Source organism: Myripristis murdjan, chromosome 11 (assembly GCF_902150065.1).
Source record: "Myripristis murdjan chromosome 11, fMyrMur1.1, whole genome shotgun sequence".
Taxonomy (NCBI): Eukaryota; Metazoa; Chordata; class Actinopteri; order Holocentriformes; family Holocentridae; genus Myripristis; species Myripristis murdjan.
This window is the reverse complement of record NC_043990.1, coordinates 13,063,659-13,082,401: the sequence shown is the minus strand read 5'-3', so window position 1 is coordinate 13,082,401 and position 18,743 is coordinate 13,063,659. Positions and strand designations below refer to the sequence as shown.

Sequence of the window (18,743 nt, the reverse complement as noted above, 5' to 3'; positions counted from 1 at the left end):
ATTTTCCCCCCACGTTTGTTCCACTTCCCCTCATAATTGTTCCTGCTGCACAGGGTCTGTGTTCTGAGATGCAAACGCCCTACTTTCGCCCTACTTTCTCTGCCAATAGTCATTTTTCACAGATGAATCATTTCTCTTTGATTTGGGAGGGACCCCAGGAGGAATGAAAACAAGACGCAGAACTCTGGGGAAGGGATAAGAGACTCACACGCGAGCCGAGCAGACAGAGGGAGAAAAAGACGGAGGGGGTAAAAGGAGAGAGAAAGACAGAAAGGGAAAGAAGGACATATAATGGACTGTGAGAGAACAGAAAAAAGAGAGATGGCATTAATGTAGATTTGATATGGGAGGAAACAGAGGTGGACCCACACAGAGAGCAGCTGAGAGCTGGTGGGAGGATAGAGGGACAAACAGCCACCTGAGCAGTAGGGGTGGAACAATAAATCAATAATGCAATATACTGTGATTCTTCCTCTTGTGAGAGATTTTCGATACACTTGTTCCAATTATCGAACTTAATTTGTACAGATAGCACATGTGAATAACTGTAAGGCATATTTATTCCCTGCCTTTACTTTTTTTTTGTGTGTGTGTTTGTTTTTTTAATGGAACTGTTCTGTCATGTTCATGTTGCAGTCGCTGTGCATACTCAAACACTGAAAAACACGACTGATTCCTGTATGATTTTGGCTTTTCCAGGGTATTTTTCCTTCTTACCATTGTTATCATGGGTAAAATATTGCGACAGTATCGCAAATTACCCAGTGATTACCCAGTTGGTGCTGCTGGTGCACCCTTCTTCTTTTCTCCTTTCATCCAAAGGCGAAACAAATCACACATGATTGAGAAACTATTAAACAGCTTGCTGATTAATTTCTTGGTGACATACAGTGCTGGTTGTCAATGTAAATACTAGCCAGTTAATCTGAATTTAACCTACATGCTATGAGACATGAGTTTCCATGTGGAAAGTCTAATTTCTAATTTCAACATAGATTAAAAAAGACAGTTTTACATTTGTTATGCATGATAGGCTAACAAAAGATGTAAAAAAAAAAAAAAAAAATCCATTATGCCCATTTTTTGACATCCATGTTTTGCCTACCCATTAAATAAATGTATTTGAAGATTAACAGTCAGTTGAATTGGAGAAGAAAAAATTCTCATCCCTTTTCTAAGCCTACACAAGCAACATCTCCTGTGACTCAGGCCATGATGCCAGTCTTGCTACACAAATTTGTCTTCCACAGTGCCAAGTAAACAGTATCCTTGGTTAAGTCCAATAAACTGAATTAAAATTGTAATGAGAATTCTACTATGTGTTATATTGATTTTCTTTTAACTTTTGTTCTATTTGCTGCAACTTCCAGTGCATCAGGGTAGCACGTTTCTGATGGATTACAGGTATTAGTACAAACAGTTGCATTTTATCTGACTTAGTCAATTATCACAAATAGTAACACTGGCACAGAAATGAAGCCGTGGAATTTGCACCTCTGGATGGTTGTGTTTATTTTCTAATCGGGTGGAATCAGCCGTTCTACCTAGAAACCTCTAGCTATGTTGGAAACTTGTGAGTCTTATGTTATCCTTCACTAATCAGAATCAGATGGAGAGGGGCAGAGAGTTGTGTGATGGCTACAAAGTGCCATGGTTACAGTCCTACAGTGTCATTTCTAAAATGTTGTTGATGTTATGCCTGATGCCATTAAGACATCACTATCTGCAACAATGTGATTAAATGAATAAAAGAGATAAGTGTACAAGTGATAATTGGGGCATTCATGCTGAGGCGATGCAATCAATTAACTTTTGTTATACATTGTTAGAAACGGGAAATTGTTAAAACTCACAACTAATTTGAATATGGTCATAATTACAAGATTTGTGCTGACAATGTACTTCAAGAGGAAAAGACTACAGACCAGAAAGGATGGAGTTTTTGATTATGCAGTATGTCTGGCTGCACAAATGAAGTACAAATTTAAAATAATGAACACAACAGAAGTAAAATGTAAAATGGCTGAGACCAGCTTTGTACAAACAAGCTAGGTCAAGTAGTTTTGAAACCACTTTTTTAATGGTTTGTTTTAACTTGCTTAAGTGGGGTGTGGATAATAAAAATGACACTGAAAGTGAGTGCCACATATTTAGACAAAGACAAATATCTGAAAGTCAATTTAGCATTCTTTGACAGCTCACTTGATACCATCTGTCTGGTCCTCAAGTGATGAATCCCCTGTCAGTGGTGCGTGGGTGTTAGGGGCTAAATTGATTAAGATCTGTGCCACACACCTACAAGGTTCTGGGTATAAATCTGCTTCAGGACCTTTGCTGCATGTCATTCCCCTCTCTGTTCAAGACTTTCCTCTTACCTTTCACTGTGTGCTCTCAAATACAGTCAGATATGATTCTAAAAAACTGTTGTTCATTGGGTGATTTTTTAAGAGTGTACACTGAATGAACCAAAGCAAGAGCAGTAACTGTCTAACAGTGTGGATATCTTTTTCCATTGCACTGCCATTTACAACAGGCATGTGGTCAAGATTTTGTATGCATAACCTTCCTCCTCTGATTCCCCTGCAGAAGAGCAAGAGAAGAGTCAGACTGGGGCTGAGTTTGCCAAGCCGCCCGCCCCTCCCCGAAAGACAAATCCAGTAACACCTGTTCTTTCTGCTCCAGCACAGTATCAACTACAACTTCAAAGAGAATCACACACAGGCTTAGTGACAAATACAACATAAACCCAACATTAAAGATGCAATCCCTGACTTATAAATAAGGAACTGAAAGCCTGGAATTCAATCACAGGAACTAAAGAGCAAACATTACACCACAACTAAGATATGTGCAATAAAAAAACAAAAACAATTATCATACCAAAAGCATTTCCTTTAACACCATGTCCACAGTTTAAAATACCATAGATGATGTGCTACTACAGCAGCGCCGCTCTCCACTGAGGGCAAAGAGGAGTGCAGGGGAAAGGCAGGCAGTTCGATGCCCATAACTAAATTGGGTAATGCACAGTTTGATGGGCAGGGGATTATGGGGGCCAGCTACAACATAGTAATTATAGGTTAAACAGAAAGTAAGCACTGTTAGATGTAGGTCAGAAATAAAGAGGCTTGTCTGAGTTCTATGTTCATTGTCTGTTTCTTTATCCATTATTATCAGTAAGTCTGCTGAACTTTAACTCAGTATGTACAGTATTTATTTGTAAATAAGTGGTTGCACATTCATTTCCACTTATCTGAATGCAAAAAAAAAAAAAAAAATGGCTACAGTGTGAAGGCCAACAATATGATGTGAAGGCCAACAATGTGATCATACTGATCTGGCTAGTAAGATCAGTATTATCTAAGGTGTTTTTCATCATTGACATTACTAACTACCACAGTCAAGAATTACATTACCCACATTTTTCTGTAATGCTAATCTGGTTTGGACAAGACTATCTTTGTCAAAGACAAATAGCTACAGGGAAAATGTTTATGTGTGACTGGCTGCTACTTACTTTCCAATTCCTCCATCTCATAGTTTGTGTGGGTGGTGGAGCTGGTCTTCCCATGGTCAACTATGGCCTCCTCATCTAGACCCTGGGAAAGAAAAAGAGAGAGAGAGAGAGAGAGAGAGAGAGAGAGAGAGAGAGAACATTATTCTGTGCTTGCTGTCGTGCTGTCTGATGACCTAAAGCCAACCTCAAAGTCCCTGTTCATTGGTGGTAAATGAACCGTTAGATTTACCACTGATGAGCCGAGCTGCACAACTAATTGGAGGTGCAAATCCATGTTCCCATGATTAATACTCATGTCACTGAGCAATACTGAAATGTTTGTTATCTTTTCAATTGCCCTGAACATCTCTGGTGGTGTATCAATTGCTTCAATTATGTGTGACCAATCACAATCTCTGAATGTGCCACATGCAGCCTTGTGACTAAAACTGAAGTTGAGATGAAGAGGAGGGCATCTCTTGTGGGAAAGAAAGAGAGGAACTTCACCTAGACCATATTTGGAAAAACACAGCAACAAACAAAGTCAGTAGGAATAGATTGGCCCAACATTTAGGAGGAAATTCTCTCTGAGACTGAACATGAAAATATTTTTGTTCCTAAAAGTGGATTGTCTATCATTTGGACATACTTTGCTTTTAAACCAAATAACAACAATCATGTACAGACTCTGCGCAAAGTATGCCTTATAATTGTAGCTGTGCCTTAAAGTAATAAACCATCAATTATTTATTTTAATTTTCTAAATACGTTCCATGGCGAGAGTATGAAAGTAAGACTGAAAACAAGTATTACTTCATAGCTGCTGCTACTTACTTACTTACTTGAGAAATAATGAAATAGTAAAAAGAATAAAAGTCGTAAGGCACAAAACTGCAAAAAGTCATGCTATTTCTTGAAAGCAAGACAAATAATTCCCATAATCATGCATCCCTAATATAACAAGATACATACAATGAGTAACAGTAATAGCAACTTTGTGCGGATCCAAACCTTGGCCACATAAAGACCCCAGTCTTTGTAAATGACCTTTTACAATGACTTTTAAAATCACTACTCCATATGTTACACTTTGCTTGGAAGGCAAGGTCATGCCAAGAGCAACTGTAAGGAAAAGTGTTAGTCACCTTAAGTGGCATGTGGATGCAAATGGTGCTCCAGAAAGGAAGCATCCACGAATCTGTACATAGCTATGAGGTGTGGTTTTAAACTAGAGCTGAACAAACTGGTAAAAAATAAATAAATTTGCAATTATTTTGACAGACATTGAGGTTGCTGTATGGTTGCAAAGTTTGGTGGGAATGATAATTTTTGCATCATTATTTCCATTTTCACTGGGGAAAAAAAATTAAAATGATGACGATGTGATTTTTGCTAGGGTCTGTACCAAACATTTTTCTGTACACTGGAAAAAAAAAATACAATTTGTAGGCCAGGGAATCTGTGTAGCATCACCAATACCTCATTTTAATCTTATTCTGTCACACATTTTACCTTTAGCAAAAAACACCAGCTCAAACAATTTGGACACCGCACATGAGCTTACTGCAATTTCAGTAATATTTCAGTTAATTGCTCAGACCTACTTGAAACATAAAATGTTTGTTGTGAAAAGTGCCTGTGAGGACAGGCTCTACAATTCCTGCAAGCTGTCTCCCTACTGCAGCCCTCTAAGGCCAATTATCTTTCAGCCACTGAGGGTAGAGAGAGAGAGAGAGGGGGAGAGAGAGAGGGGGAGAGAGAGAGGGGGGGGAGAGGGAGAGAGAGAGAGAGAGAGAGAGAGAGAGAGAGAGAGAGAGAGAGAGAGAGAGAGAGAGAGAGAGGAGAGAAAGCAAGAGAGAGAGAGTGAGAGAGAGAGAAGCAGGAACAGGAAGATGCTATCTGCCATATGCCACGCCAATCTGTACCACTGACACTTAGTTGTGGCCTTGCTTCACAGGCAGTCCAAGGAAAACAGCTTCGCCCATGATCAGGGTGAAAGTGGAAAATATGATTAAGGACTCAGGATCATTACAGCCTCACATAAACAAATAAAACCTGACATGAGATGTGATTACAACACAGTTTATCTAGCAGATTAGCTGCTTCCAGATTACCTTAACAACCTCAAGCATGATGCAGCATGGTATCACTACAACTTAATAAAGGCTCACCTATGTGTATCTCACGCTTCCGCTGGCACATTAATTAGACCCCTGGGCCGTTTTGGAAAATACATTCATTGTTACGGCCCAAGCCGTAGAGGCAGGGTTTCATAGCAACATAAAAGGGATGACTACAGTCCTTATTAAAAAAAGGTTATGACCTTAGTGAAAATGAGCAGCCTGATATCACAGTCAAGACCCAATTAATGGAGACACTTCGCTGTCAGGATTCAAAGCAGCAGCAGCACCTATTGGAGTTCTTTATCAAACCATAATGCCCTGCCCTTAAACAACAATTAGAATACAAAAACAATCCTACACACAAACTCTGAAACATCCTTACATGCAAACTCAGTTCAGTCCAGTTATCCGCCTTGTTATCAGTGCTCCCTGGACTCCATGCCCTCAGGTGGCAAGACAACTTGGGCAGCCACAAGGACGCTGTCTCCAATTACTGCCTCGTGTGTGAACCAGAACAGAACTAAAACTAATGGGATACGTCACTTTGGCCTACCATCAGGACATAGTTTCAACTGACTACAGTGTCACATTTACCCCGCAACCACAAAAATAATGGGAAAGCCAGAATCCCTCTGCTGGTATCATTAATAAAAGTAAAACAACACAGGAGGAAAACAAGTCACTTCAACCCAATTACCGATGCCACATTGATGCGGCACCAGCATTTTTGAGAAATTGGAATTTCACAACTTTAAGAACTTTAGCTGAAAACCACCAAAACCACATAAATGGACCAAGCAGGGAGAATCAATAGAAAAAAGGCCCGGCCAGCCAGCTAAATCAGAGTCTATTTCAGGTGGGCATGAGAGATTGGGACCAGGAGGAAGAGGCTATTTTGGAGAGGCAACCATATGGGATGTATAAATACTACAGGGTGACAGCAAGCTAATGTTGGCTTTAGTTCAGGCTGCCATGCCATGCTAGCAAGAATGGGCAGAATTAGGGGTATTACTTTGTGGCTGAATTGTTGAGGAAACTGGCTTACAATTCTCTTTATAAGTTGCAGTTTCTCTGCAGCTTGGAAGTTAGTAGATGTGACAAGCTGGAGGCTACAGCTTGTGATAAACTTAAACTAGTTATTGCTGTGGGAAATTGGCCATGACTGATTTTCATGAGGCCAAAACAAAAAAACAACACAGAAAAAGAACAATGTGCCCCTAGGTTTTGCATGACTCATTCACTCTTATTGCTCATGCAATCATACAGGCCATTTCATATGATCCAACAGCATTAAAAAAAAAAAAAAAAAAAAAAAAAAAAAAATCTGCTGTTCTGCAGTCTGATGGACAAGTGATTTTATGCTACATAATCTCCAATTGGAGGATGCTTTCAATCCCACCAGCCAATCACAGTGGGGCACTGCTACCAAGCAGGAAAAGACAGAAACAAAGGGTGATGTTAACCATGCGTTGCAAGGATACAGGATATCTAGCTGACATTAGGCTCTCATTTTCTCTGGATCCATCACACCAACTCCTTCTGCGAAACATAGAGGGGGTTCATTCTGATGAGGAGCACGTACTGTTTGCCTTCCTCCTGCACTCTCTCCTTTCACCACAGGCTTGCTGTCTCACACAGTCATCCACCCACCCGTCCATCCACACGGTTCGGGCACTCACTCAAAATGGTTCCCCGAGGAGCAAAACATCTACACTAAAGGACGAAGGAGACACAAGCACAGTCTTGAATAGGCACAAACAACTGACAGTGACAATACAATTCCTACTTTCTGAAGCCTTAATACTGTTTCATACAAGTTCTCAAAATTAAAGACAAAATGCCTAAAACCATTTCATGAAAAGGCAAGGTACTAAGCACAGATGCAAGGCAAAACTTAAAGAAATCTATAATATTTTTAAGTCAAGCATGGTGAAGACTATAATCACCCATGCCATGCAGCGCTTTGCATCCTTCTGTAAACAGTGTAAATTAAAAAAAAAAAAAAAAAAAAAAAAAAAAAAAAACTAACTGCCATGCCTTTGGGTTTCTGTCAACAAAACACAGTCAAAATACATCAATAATTACTTGAAGAAGACTTCATAAAAACAGCAGTGTGACAATGCCTTCAATGACATTTAGATTTCCGCACATATATTACCATAATAATCACTTTCCTGTTAGAACCCCCACCTACAAAGAACGATGACATCTGTGATTGTTTGTGTGTATGCACACGCATTAGTGTGCATGCGCAAATGTGTGTATGTGTGTCTCCCACATGCTGATGGATTTGCATGATAATGAGCTGCTCTCTGACAGGGTCTTGATGAAGAGCGGTAATATTACAGCAGGAAAAAGGCAGAGGAGAGCCAGAAAATGATCACTCTGGGAATATTCTGTTGTTGTTTTTTTTTCTTAAAGTTTATTATTCTCAGAAAAGAAAAGGTCACTAAAAACCCACACTGGAATCTGATGGTGACTGTGATGGAGAAGCACAAGGAACTGTCTGAGTTTTCTGAAGACATGCATTCATTCTAAACCTTTGGTCCAATAGTCACAGTGGGTGGTACATCAAAAAAGTCCCACATTGAAAAAAACATCCATACATATCATTTAGCCAGATATTCAGTCATAAAATCTAAAAAAAAACAAATGAAACATTTGGCCAATGGACTGAAATAATTCAACTTGTTTTCAATGCAGTGTAAACTGCTTCAGGAAATTTCGGGCAACAAGGCAAATCTTTCCACCAGAAAATTACACTTGATTCAAGAAAACCTGAATCATGTAGATCTGAAGATTACACTGGATTAAATGACTTGGATGGAAGGATATCTTTGCAACGCAGATACATACAGTAATTTTAAGGAAGAGAGCCTCCAAATAATTGTTGCTGGTAAAACAGACTAATGGCCAGAACTGCAGATTTGACAGCATTAGTCTGGTAGCTAAGCAGGGCACATTAAGCTAAACCTATTCCTGTTTTTACAACATGGTCTTAAACTTCTTAAAACACCACTTTCATAAATCTGTTTGTTTTTATCGTGCTGTTTATTATGTTTACATACAAATGTCTATTATAACAGTCCATGAAAGCTGCTTTCATATGCATCGTTTCATGGCGTATGCACGTGTTAAGTTCTGTTGTGTCACCTCCCCCACGTCGCTGAGAACAATTTCAACACACATGACGCAACCTGTCACATAGCTTTGGTCCAAAATAACCCCACAGTCCCCAGGCCAGGGAGGCGATTGGCCATCATGCCCAGAGAGCACAGCTGTGGCTGGGCAAAAGGAGCTGTGCCAAGGGGGAGGAAATGGAAGGAGAAGAACAGCCAGCTGAGTACAAACACCAGCCAATACAGTGACATCAGTGGAGGGGCGATGACAGAAGGTTGTTATCTCTCTGGCTGGAGTTACGTAGTAGAAAAGCAAGAGATCCGTCTTGTTTTTTTTACAGCATTGATTCAGCCAGATTAGGTGTGCCTAGTGGTGGCTAAGCCATTCTTGTTCTGAAAAATCTAAAATACATATCAAAACACTTCTTGGACATTGATTAGATCAGCAAAGCTGGAGGCTGGAAGGTCCAGATCAATAGCTACAGCAATTGGATTAAAGTGAAAAGAACCAATGTTGAGGTTGAGGTGTACACAACAAAGGAAGTTTAAGCTTTCTTTGCATTAGCTGAATTCACAAAACCTAACAATAACAAGCCCAGATAAGCAGACTTGCAAAGATGGTTATCACCTCATTCTGTCAACCCAGCATCCACGAATTCAGCTATGAGCACGTTCACATACAAGAGGTGGGGTTTGTAACAGCCAACCACATGCCACATGGGCAGACCCGCAGCAGAGTAGTTAATGATATAAATGAAGCCATTTATCACTAAGCGGAAATTAGGTGGCTGCAGCAGCAAAATTAATATTTGCCTTTGGGAAAGAATTGGATGACTAACATTTTGTGTTATCACTACAAGAAAAACCTATTATAAATATGATCAATATAATAACAGTGATAAGTCAAAATGATGCCTAGGCTACAGGATTGCACTAGGAAAATTGCAGAGTGTAAATAAGAAGTAAACAGGTTTATAACTGCCAGCCATTTAGTGACAATTTTTATTGATTCAATACTGTTGTCATAAAGAGGCAGTGAAAAGATTCTCTATTGATAAGGGCCGCCTCATGTTCCCCAGGGGTTTGGTGTTGGGAGGTACAATACACAGCATCAGTAACATTAGAGAATCATAATAAACAATTCCAGCATACTTAATATCCTATGGAACAATAACTTTTATTAATTATTAATCACTATAGTAATGTAAACTATCTGGTGAGTTGTTAGAGATTCTTTTCATACCATGAGTGGAAGAAGTGGCCTGGAAATGATACAAACATCCATTTTAACTGATAGAATAAATATTATGATGTATCATGTGTACTTGCTACTATAAATGGTTTTGCTGTGCTATAGTTAATCGCTGTTGTCCTGCGAACAGCTCTTCTTATTCATTTCTGTCTGTATAAACTTCACTGACCTCGCCCCGTTGTAATTTATACCGTTACTAACCGGCTTGGTTGTAAAACAGACCAGAATTATTCCTTGTCCTGACAACAGCAAACTCTTATCTTACAGTCTCCCATCTTTAATAACATGGTGCCATTTACGTTAAATGTAGTTTGGCTTCTTTGACCGTCAAATTGTGTATGTATTTTATGTATTTATTTTTGTCCAAAACATGTGTTCTGTGTTGTGTCCCGCCCTGAAAACAGCATACATCATTGTTTGTTTCCCAATTCAGAAACAAACAACATTTCCTGCTTGTTCTTTCATTATTATAGATTCAAAATTCTCTTGCATGCGTTCAGGGTTTAGTTAAGAACGTGATTTACGAATTAAAATGTCTATGCCCTAAAATTAACGTGAGAAAGATGTCTAGAACGCTAAAAACCTGTATTACCGAACACAAGTCAGCCACCAGAAGCCAAAACATCCCCTCACCAGTTGCCAAACATTTCACTGAATGTAATCATTCCTTGAGCCAATTAACCTGTACTGGTTTTGAAAATGCACAGATTTCACAACAAGGTGGTAATATAGAGAAATTGTTACCACAGCGTGAATTATATTGGCTATATTACATCAGTCAGCAATATTGTCTCTCTTAGCCAAAATCCCAGACAATATCTAGTTTCATATCATGATATCAATATAATACCAATATCTCCCAGCTCTAATTTTAAAGACACCAGAATATGATAGTTAGGATGTTAGCAAGGAAAAAGGGGCATGTAAATGTGTCTAATTCATGTTTTTTTCCCCTTCCCCTTTGGTTTGTTTTAGTCCAGTATACAAAGGTATTTATTCATGTAGACAGTGGTACTTGTGATCAGGGTATGCATGGAAGCTAAATTTGACCTTAACTGTGGTATGAGCTCAGCCGAGAATACACACAGTGTCTCCTGGCCTGTCAGAGTCCAGTGAGAATGGAGTGCTGCCCCACTACAGACACATTACTCAGAGGGCATGTCCTGCTCTGCCATTCTAGCCAGTGAGAACAGGAATGCGCAGTGGGGTAGGGAAGTCAGGAGCCCCTCACCCTCGCCAAAGAACATAACGTCACCTGGAGTGTCAGTACAGCAGAATGGAACGAATGTGTGGAGTCTGATACCGGATAAGCCCTTCCCTGCCTTGCTCATCCCCTTTTGGAAGAGGAAAAAGCGTGGGTGGATGCCAAATGGCAATCAAGGGGAGGTAGGCAACGTTACGGCAGCCAACTTCCCAACACAAACAAACCATCAATGTATTATCTTTGAGAATAATACACACAGGTGACTTCTTTGAAACACTGTACTCAGATAAAAAGCTTTCCCTTACATTTGGTCAAAAAAAAAACATCTCCTAGCTAGCAGTCTAGTCTTGGGATTTTTCCACTGTTTAGATCTATCTACTCCAGGCTACATCAGTCACCAATCACCGATTTGAAGCCAAGTTTGATTTTGATTAATTATGTCAAGCAACAGCACTTCCACACTTACAATAATTTAAGACACTCTTGTCAACAGAGCTTGTTTGCTGGGTAGCCAACACAAATCTGATGCTGACAGCAGCTGGAAGTTTGTAACCAAGGAAAAAGCGGACACAGCTCAACTTCTAAGTAGCACTGGTCATGTGCAGGTGGTGCTGACATTGTAATACACCCTCGCTATTGTTACAACACCACTGGTCTTGCATCGAGCAGTTCCCTGATTTGTTTAACTAACAACTTTCTATGCATATTCACATGTCCTTGAACAGTTTAAATTGTAGATGAAAATTTTATTTTGTTTTTAAAGCCTTTTGGAAGTCTCAGCTCATCATAAGACATAATACAGACAATTAATAGTGAATATTCAAGGCTATATTTCAGTTATACCACACTAGACCCCAAAATGGAAGCAGATTGGCCCTGGTGACTGTTTGCTATCTGATCCCTGTTAAGTGGTGGAGGCCTAAGAACCTCTACATAACCCAAGGCTATTCTGCTGCTGTCTTAAAACAGTCAGCATGATGCACACAGAGTACCATGATGCTGTTGGCCGATAGTGGTGAAGCAGCGTTTCTGAGCACGCTCATCTGAGAGAGTTTGGCTCAATAATTAATAAAGTTTCTAATGCAGACAGACAGACCTACAGTGTGTTCTTTAGAGGGTATGAACTGAAAAATGCAACAGAAAACTGACTCTCCACTATAGGAGTGTGTACTAATGTGCACTGGCATGCAGGGGAAAGGCTGATATAGCTTTACTATACAGGGATGGGGGATTGAAGGTTCCCATGAACCTTTAAGCGTAAACAGAGGGATAACTTTGAATCTTTTCAGCAGCTTTAAGCAAAGGCCTGCGCTCATTGACATGCTTTTTGAAAGCACAGCATAAATTCAAATTAACCACAGTTTCTCCTGGCTTAAAATGAGGTGGTAGTGGTACCTGATCATGGGCTCACACGTGCATAAGCCCCATGCCTTCAACTGGCTCAAGCAAACATCTTTTACAAGCAGTGTATTTTAGGAGTTCTAATTATATGGTTGAAAATTTTAAAGCATATTTATGTATTTATTCATTTATTTATTTATTTTAAATGTACCCTGTTCAACATTTTCTTACAATTAGACTTCACATTTTTCTGGGGACCCCATGGAAAACCCTCAAGAACCCCTAGAGGGTCCCGGACCCCACGTTGGGAAACACAGACCCTGCTCTCAGATCATACTAAAAAAAAGTCCACTGTACTAGCTGTAGTCCTATCTCAGGCAGCCAACTAAGCTGTTCCAAAGGCTGCACAGCAAACGTGTCCTGAGGAGAAAGGGGGATCTGACAGGATGAGGGAGTCCACTTACTTAACTGACTAGCTGTCAGAGAAGGTGTTCAGCTCTTATTTTCTAATATATATATATATATATATATATATATATATATATATATATATATATATGTTTTTTTTTTTTTTTTTTGAGACTCCTAACATTAATTGGCGCACTTAACTTAACTCTTATGACTTAACTCCTGCGACTGTCCTGCACCCTACATTGTTTCACCTGCTTTGATTCTCATCTTCCTGCCTTCTCTTTCTAAAAAAAGTCATTGATTTTACAACTCACCATATCTGCAAAACTGAAAACATTAACTTACACTGACGGAGTAACATTAATTTGGGGAATCTTTTTAAAGGACTTGAACGTGCATGGATGCAAAAGAGACAACATTCACCTATTTCAGCCAGTTGCCACCATTGCCACAACCGAAGTGGAAGACTCTCGTTCAATAGCTGTTTTGGTAGTGTCGGTTACTGGTTTGGTAGTGCCCAAAAAAACAAAACAAAAAAAAAAAAAACATAGTTCATGCTTTTTCATTTTGAGAAGCTTATTCTTAATCCTATCCACAGCACAATTAAATTTAAGTACAGGCCTGTCTTCGGCCAAACTACTCAACTAATCATCTGGACAACACACCAGCGAGTTGATCTTGGAGGAAGTGACTTTTGCACATCCTGAAGATGTCCAGAGAGACATCTCAGGTTGGGGCACTAAAAAGGTAGAGGGAGTTTGTGTGTGTGTGTGTGTGTGTGTGTGTGTGTGTGTGTGTGTGTGTGTTCATCTTCAGGAGTTAATACAGTCATATGCATACATCCAGGTCAAGAGAGACAATGACTACACAGTCCAAGTCCATGTGCACAGACCCCTACTGGCACATAATTAATAAACCACTGGGCATCTGCTCGTTAGTGAACATTGTTACTTATGTTATATCACAAAGCTAATCTAATAATTAAACATTTATTTCCCATCAAAGCAATAATCTACATCACACCTTCAGTGGCGAATGTATTATATTATGTATGCTGTTAAACCATCATTATAGATGAAACGTTAGCCGAAAATACTTTCTTCTTTTTCCTTTTAGTTGAGGGTGATGTATTTTCACAAAGAAAAGGGTAAACTTTCTGAAATCAGAGCTGACATTTTGATTTATGATTTACAACAGCAGAGTCACTGCATTTAATAGTCTGGCTTGAAAATGCTTGTACTATAATACACCACTCCATAGGGCTGGCCCCTGAAAGTTGAAGAGTCGAATCATCTTTCGGAGATCCCTCAGTCCACTTAAGAGTCTTCAAGTTAAGCAGTTGTTTTTGTTTTTTGGGGTTTTATTGGCAGTGTGTGTGCATTAAAATAACACAATAAAATAGATAGAAGGTCACAAAAATGTACAGAGATAACATTTTAATCAGGAATTTGGATAAGGGGAATTACAAATATATTTTTAGATTCTAGCAGGGTCAGCGCGCTGGCTATAAAAAAGAAAATTGATGAGAGCTGAAACCTGAGGATGGGAGGTTGGATAATGAAGCTATTTTATGTTTAAAGGGAAATAAAGAAGTAGGCCTATCCTGTTGAACAAGAGATTGGTTCAGTTATTTCATAGCAGGCAACACTGTGAATTTATTTTAATCTGTTTCATTTGTTTACAAGTTGTTTTTAATGTTTACAGTGTTCAAAATTTAAAAAAATAATTGTCTTATAAGGGCTTGATTTAAACAAAAATACATGTGCACTACCTGTCTCATTAAAAAATTCATATGGTAGCCCGACATTAGATGTTGGCGATTCAAATCAGCCGCAGTTCAAGTCTTGCATCATATGTGGCTGTCTTTAATTCATTTTCAACTGTTCAAAATATGTTCCTATGACATTGTCGCATTTGACTGATAAATGTCCACTGAAACTCATGCCAATGGATTTTCTGATCGCCAGATATGAAAAAAGGAACAAATTAGCCAAATTGCCATATTGAACTTTCAAATCCAAATTGACAGACAAAATTCTGAGACAGGTACAGACCTACCACTAAAATTGGCTCAAAACCTAACTTTACAATAACTGACAGAGTAAGTGCTATAAATTGGCTAACACCTTTTTTGGCTAGTCCCTTACAGATATTCAACAGAAAGCTAATATCAATAATTCATGTCTATAAAGAGTTATTATGAACCCACCAGAGTTCTTGACATGATACGCCGACCAGCGCTGTAATTTGGTCATGAAATTTGTTGACTTGTCTATTTGCTAAAATAGGTTTAACATGAGCCCTCACCCAACCATATCCCTAACTTTAACCCTGTGGACGTATCCAAGCAAACCCTCACCCAACCATGATCTTAAACTTAACCAATCGGTGTAACTTGCCCAGAACTTTAGTGGGTTTCATAATAACACAGCATCCAACAATAATGCCAACTAGGACTACATTTTTGTTTAATTTTCTTTAAAAACATATACAAGATAATGACAATAGATCTGTCAATATGTTGCTGAAATATAATTTCTCTTACTGATATTCTACTGAGCTCTCGTTGATATTTAACATATATATCAATTGACATTCTGCTGAATATCTATAGGGGACTAACCAAAGAAAATTTTACCATAAATAACTAAATTTTTAAAAGCAGTGTGTTACAGTAATGCTACTCATTAAAGTAATGTTGTTACATGGTAATCACAATATTTAGATTACTCCCAATGCTGTTGATATGTTTCTGCAGGAGTGATTTCAGCACGAAGCAGCCAACCACCTGCTCAGTCAGCCATACACTGTATGAAACAACCAGCCATCCAATGAGCCTACCAGCCAGGGTCCCTCTAATCTCAGCTCTTTGCCAGCCTCTCTTCGCTGGGCTCTGGTCCAATCCATAGAGACTGACGTAAGAGACGTGTTAAATAGCGAGAGACCTGTCCCTTGAGATTGCTGGGTGTCTCTCTCTGCCGAAAACAGAATCATACACTGGGGATGAGAACACTGACAAATCTGTACTGTAACTTAATGTTATGTAACCAATTAACCGACTTATTTGAAAACAGAAAGACACTAAAGCAGGCACACGGCCACACACGTGACTGCTAACAATAGAATACATATGTAGTATGACATATATATAATGTGTTTATGTATTTACTAGGGCTATGATGATTTATTTATTGCATCAATGCGGATTGCACCAATTATAAATTCTGCTGATTCAACTCTATTGATATATGAAATGCTTTGAATCGATTCATTCACAGTTGTGGTGACCTAACAGACTACTATCAGGCCTAATTGCAATTTTCTCAAGTTTTTTTTTTTTTTTTTAAACAACAGAATAAATAAATAAATAAATAAATAAATAATGTTGAAGTAATTAACATTTCATACTCCAGAAGAAAAATGATAGATTTGCATCACTTTGTAGTGGTCTTATACTTGACTTGTTTATGTTGATAGGAATATGTTTTTTTTTTGTTGTTGTTGTTGTTTTTTGTTTGTTTTTTGCTGAAACTAGTGAATCAAACAAACTATGAAAAATGTTTTTAAGTCAAATCGCCAACTGGTGAATCATGAATTGATCAAGATTCATACCCCAAGTATTTAAGTATGTAAAACACGTGATACCTATTTTTTATTATAAACCACAGGGATTAAATGTTTTCTCCTGCTATCTTAAAATTGTTCAGCTAGCATTTCTTCTGCTGACTGGTTTATCACCCCACCATTCAATTTTCCAGTTATTTAATTATTCTCTTCCCTGAGCTTTAATCAGGGACAGCTAACAAGGCAGTCAGAGGACATCCCTTGTGTACAGACTGCACCTATACATAACCCCTCCTGGGTCAACATGCTGATATAGCTCATTTTTTCCCTCGGCATCAATAAGCAGCAGTCTGGTTTATGGTCCGTGGCTCTATCTTGAACATTTGCAAAGATATCTCAGAGGGCATAGATGGAAAAACACAAACACACAGACTCCACAAATAAACAGATCTCCATCTATGACGTCAGATGTAATCAAACATGCAGAAGAACACATCCACACACACACAGATGAAAACCCCACCAATATTATCTATCCATCTTAAGTTGTGTGCTTTAAAACAGCCTAAATGAGACCAAGCATTTCATTTGATTTCACTTCAGTCAAATAAACACAATTTTGAATGAGAGCAAGCACGTTGTTAGGAGTCAGTCACCCATTTTCCAGCATTTTTCTCTCACTCGTGCTCCACTTTTTCCCTCCTTCATACCCTCCTTCCTTCCCATTCTCCTTGTCCCACTCCTCCAAGCAGCCATATCCGTCCCTCTCGGTTTCCTCTCGTTCCTGCTCCTCAAGATGATCAAAGGCAGCCGGGAGGGATTGTTTCCATTTCAAGAGACATGGGTGCTGAGGCAAGAGATTCTTATCCACCCTTTCACCTTACCTTCCTCCTCATTTTTCCCCTTCTGTTCAGACATACTAAACACCTGCTCCCTCCATTAGCACAACCTGTGACCACTACTTTACTCTACAGCATGAGAGCACAAGAGGACACAAATACACAGGCATAAATGCATGCAAGCAATACTGCACGCACAGAGACACTGGATGCTATTCGGCTGCACAGAACGACAGTCAGGCTCATCATAAACACATACACACAAACAGGGAAGAACAGACGTACCGTGAGCACATGCTCCCCTCTGCTCTGTCCCTCCATTTAAGCTATAACATCAGCCAAGGCAGCAGTGATGTTAGATGGCTCCTTCTATGTCCGTTATCTCTGTTTTAGGATGTGTGTGTGTGTGTGTGTGTGCTAAGCTTGGACAGAGATACTAGATCAGTAGTCTCTTTATACGGAGCAGAGAGAGAGAGCGAGAGCGAGAGCGAGAGAGAGAGAGAGAGAGAGAGCGAGAGAGAGAGATGCTTTAGAGCAGACACTGCTCTGCTCTACCTTGACAGCCCGCTCTTTGCTCAGCAGCCAATCCCCTGTCACCATGAATATTTTATTCGCCCGGCCAAGAGCTCAAACACAAACACACACACACTCACACACACACACACACACACACACACACATAAAGGACGCACACATACTTGGAGGACATTCAAATACTCATCCTCTGAGGTATTCAGGTCACACATGAAGGCCCACCCCCAAAACAGATAAATAGATATACATGCACGTGCTGGCCTGGAATTCCACAGAGAGTGCGGCGAATTGAAAAAGGACAGACAGCAACATATTCATTAGGAGTCTCTATGCCTTTGATTCGGTGACATTCACAACCTCTATCAGGGACTCAAGGTTGGCGATGTCTTTCAGCAACTTGCAATTCCACAGAGGACTATGACTCATTTCTTCTCCGTCCACAGCAGGAAAAAAATCCTCTGGAATTGTTGCACAAATAAGGTAAATGCAACCCCTTATCCCTGCATCATAAACAGGAGAAGAAGGAGGAATCTATTTTTTTTTTTACTTAAAGACAAACTGGAGATCCGACCTTAGAGACGCAGCATGACTGTGTGACCTGCAACAGCTTCATGATCGATTCCACATAAACTAATGACAACAGGACTATTATTATTATGGCAAAACTGACCATAAAATGATTACCTGACTTGATCAGAGATTCATTATTTGCAGGGAGTTAAATGGGAAGGCTGCCACCTAATGGCTGCATCTACACTGAGCCAAGACACCAGGGAAACTGATCAGGGTAATGACTGACAATTTCTGTGGATTACATTCAAAACAGATTACACACGAGTACATACATCATCAGAACCATT

At 39.4% G+C, this 18,743-nt stretch overlaps 1 protein-coding gene across 7 annotated transcripts in view; it reads right to left on the bottom strand.

The window, feature by feature from the left end:
- The window catches only part of LOC115367445 (sodium bicarbonate cotransporter 3-like), a 63,102-nt gene that overhangs the window by 37,148 nt on the left and 7,211 nt on the right, over positions 1 to 18,743 (bottom strand). For all 7 annotated transcript variants that reach the window (XM_030063201.1, XM_030063202.1, XM_030063204.1 and 4 more), the window contains exon 2: positions 3,518 to 3,599. In XM_030063201.1, coding sequence (XP_029919061.1) covers positions 3,518 to 3,599 — 82 coding nt within the window. The remainder of the gene's footprint in view (positions 1 to 3,517; positions 3,600 to 18,743) is intronic.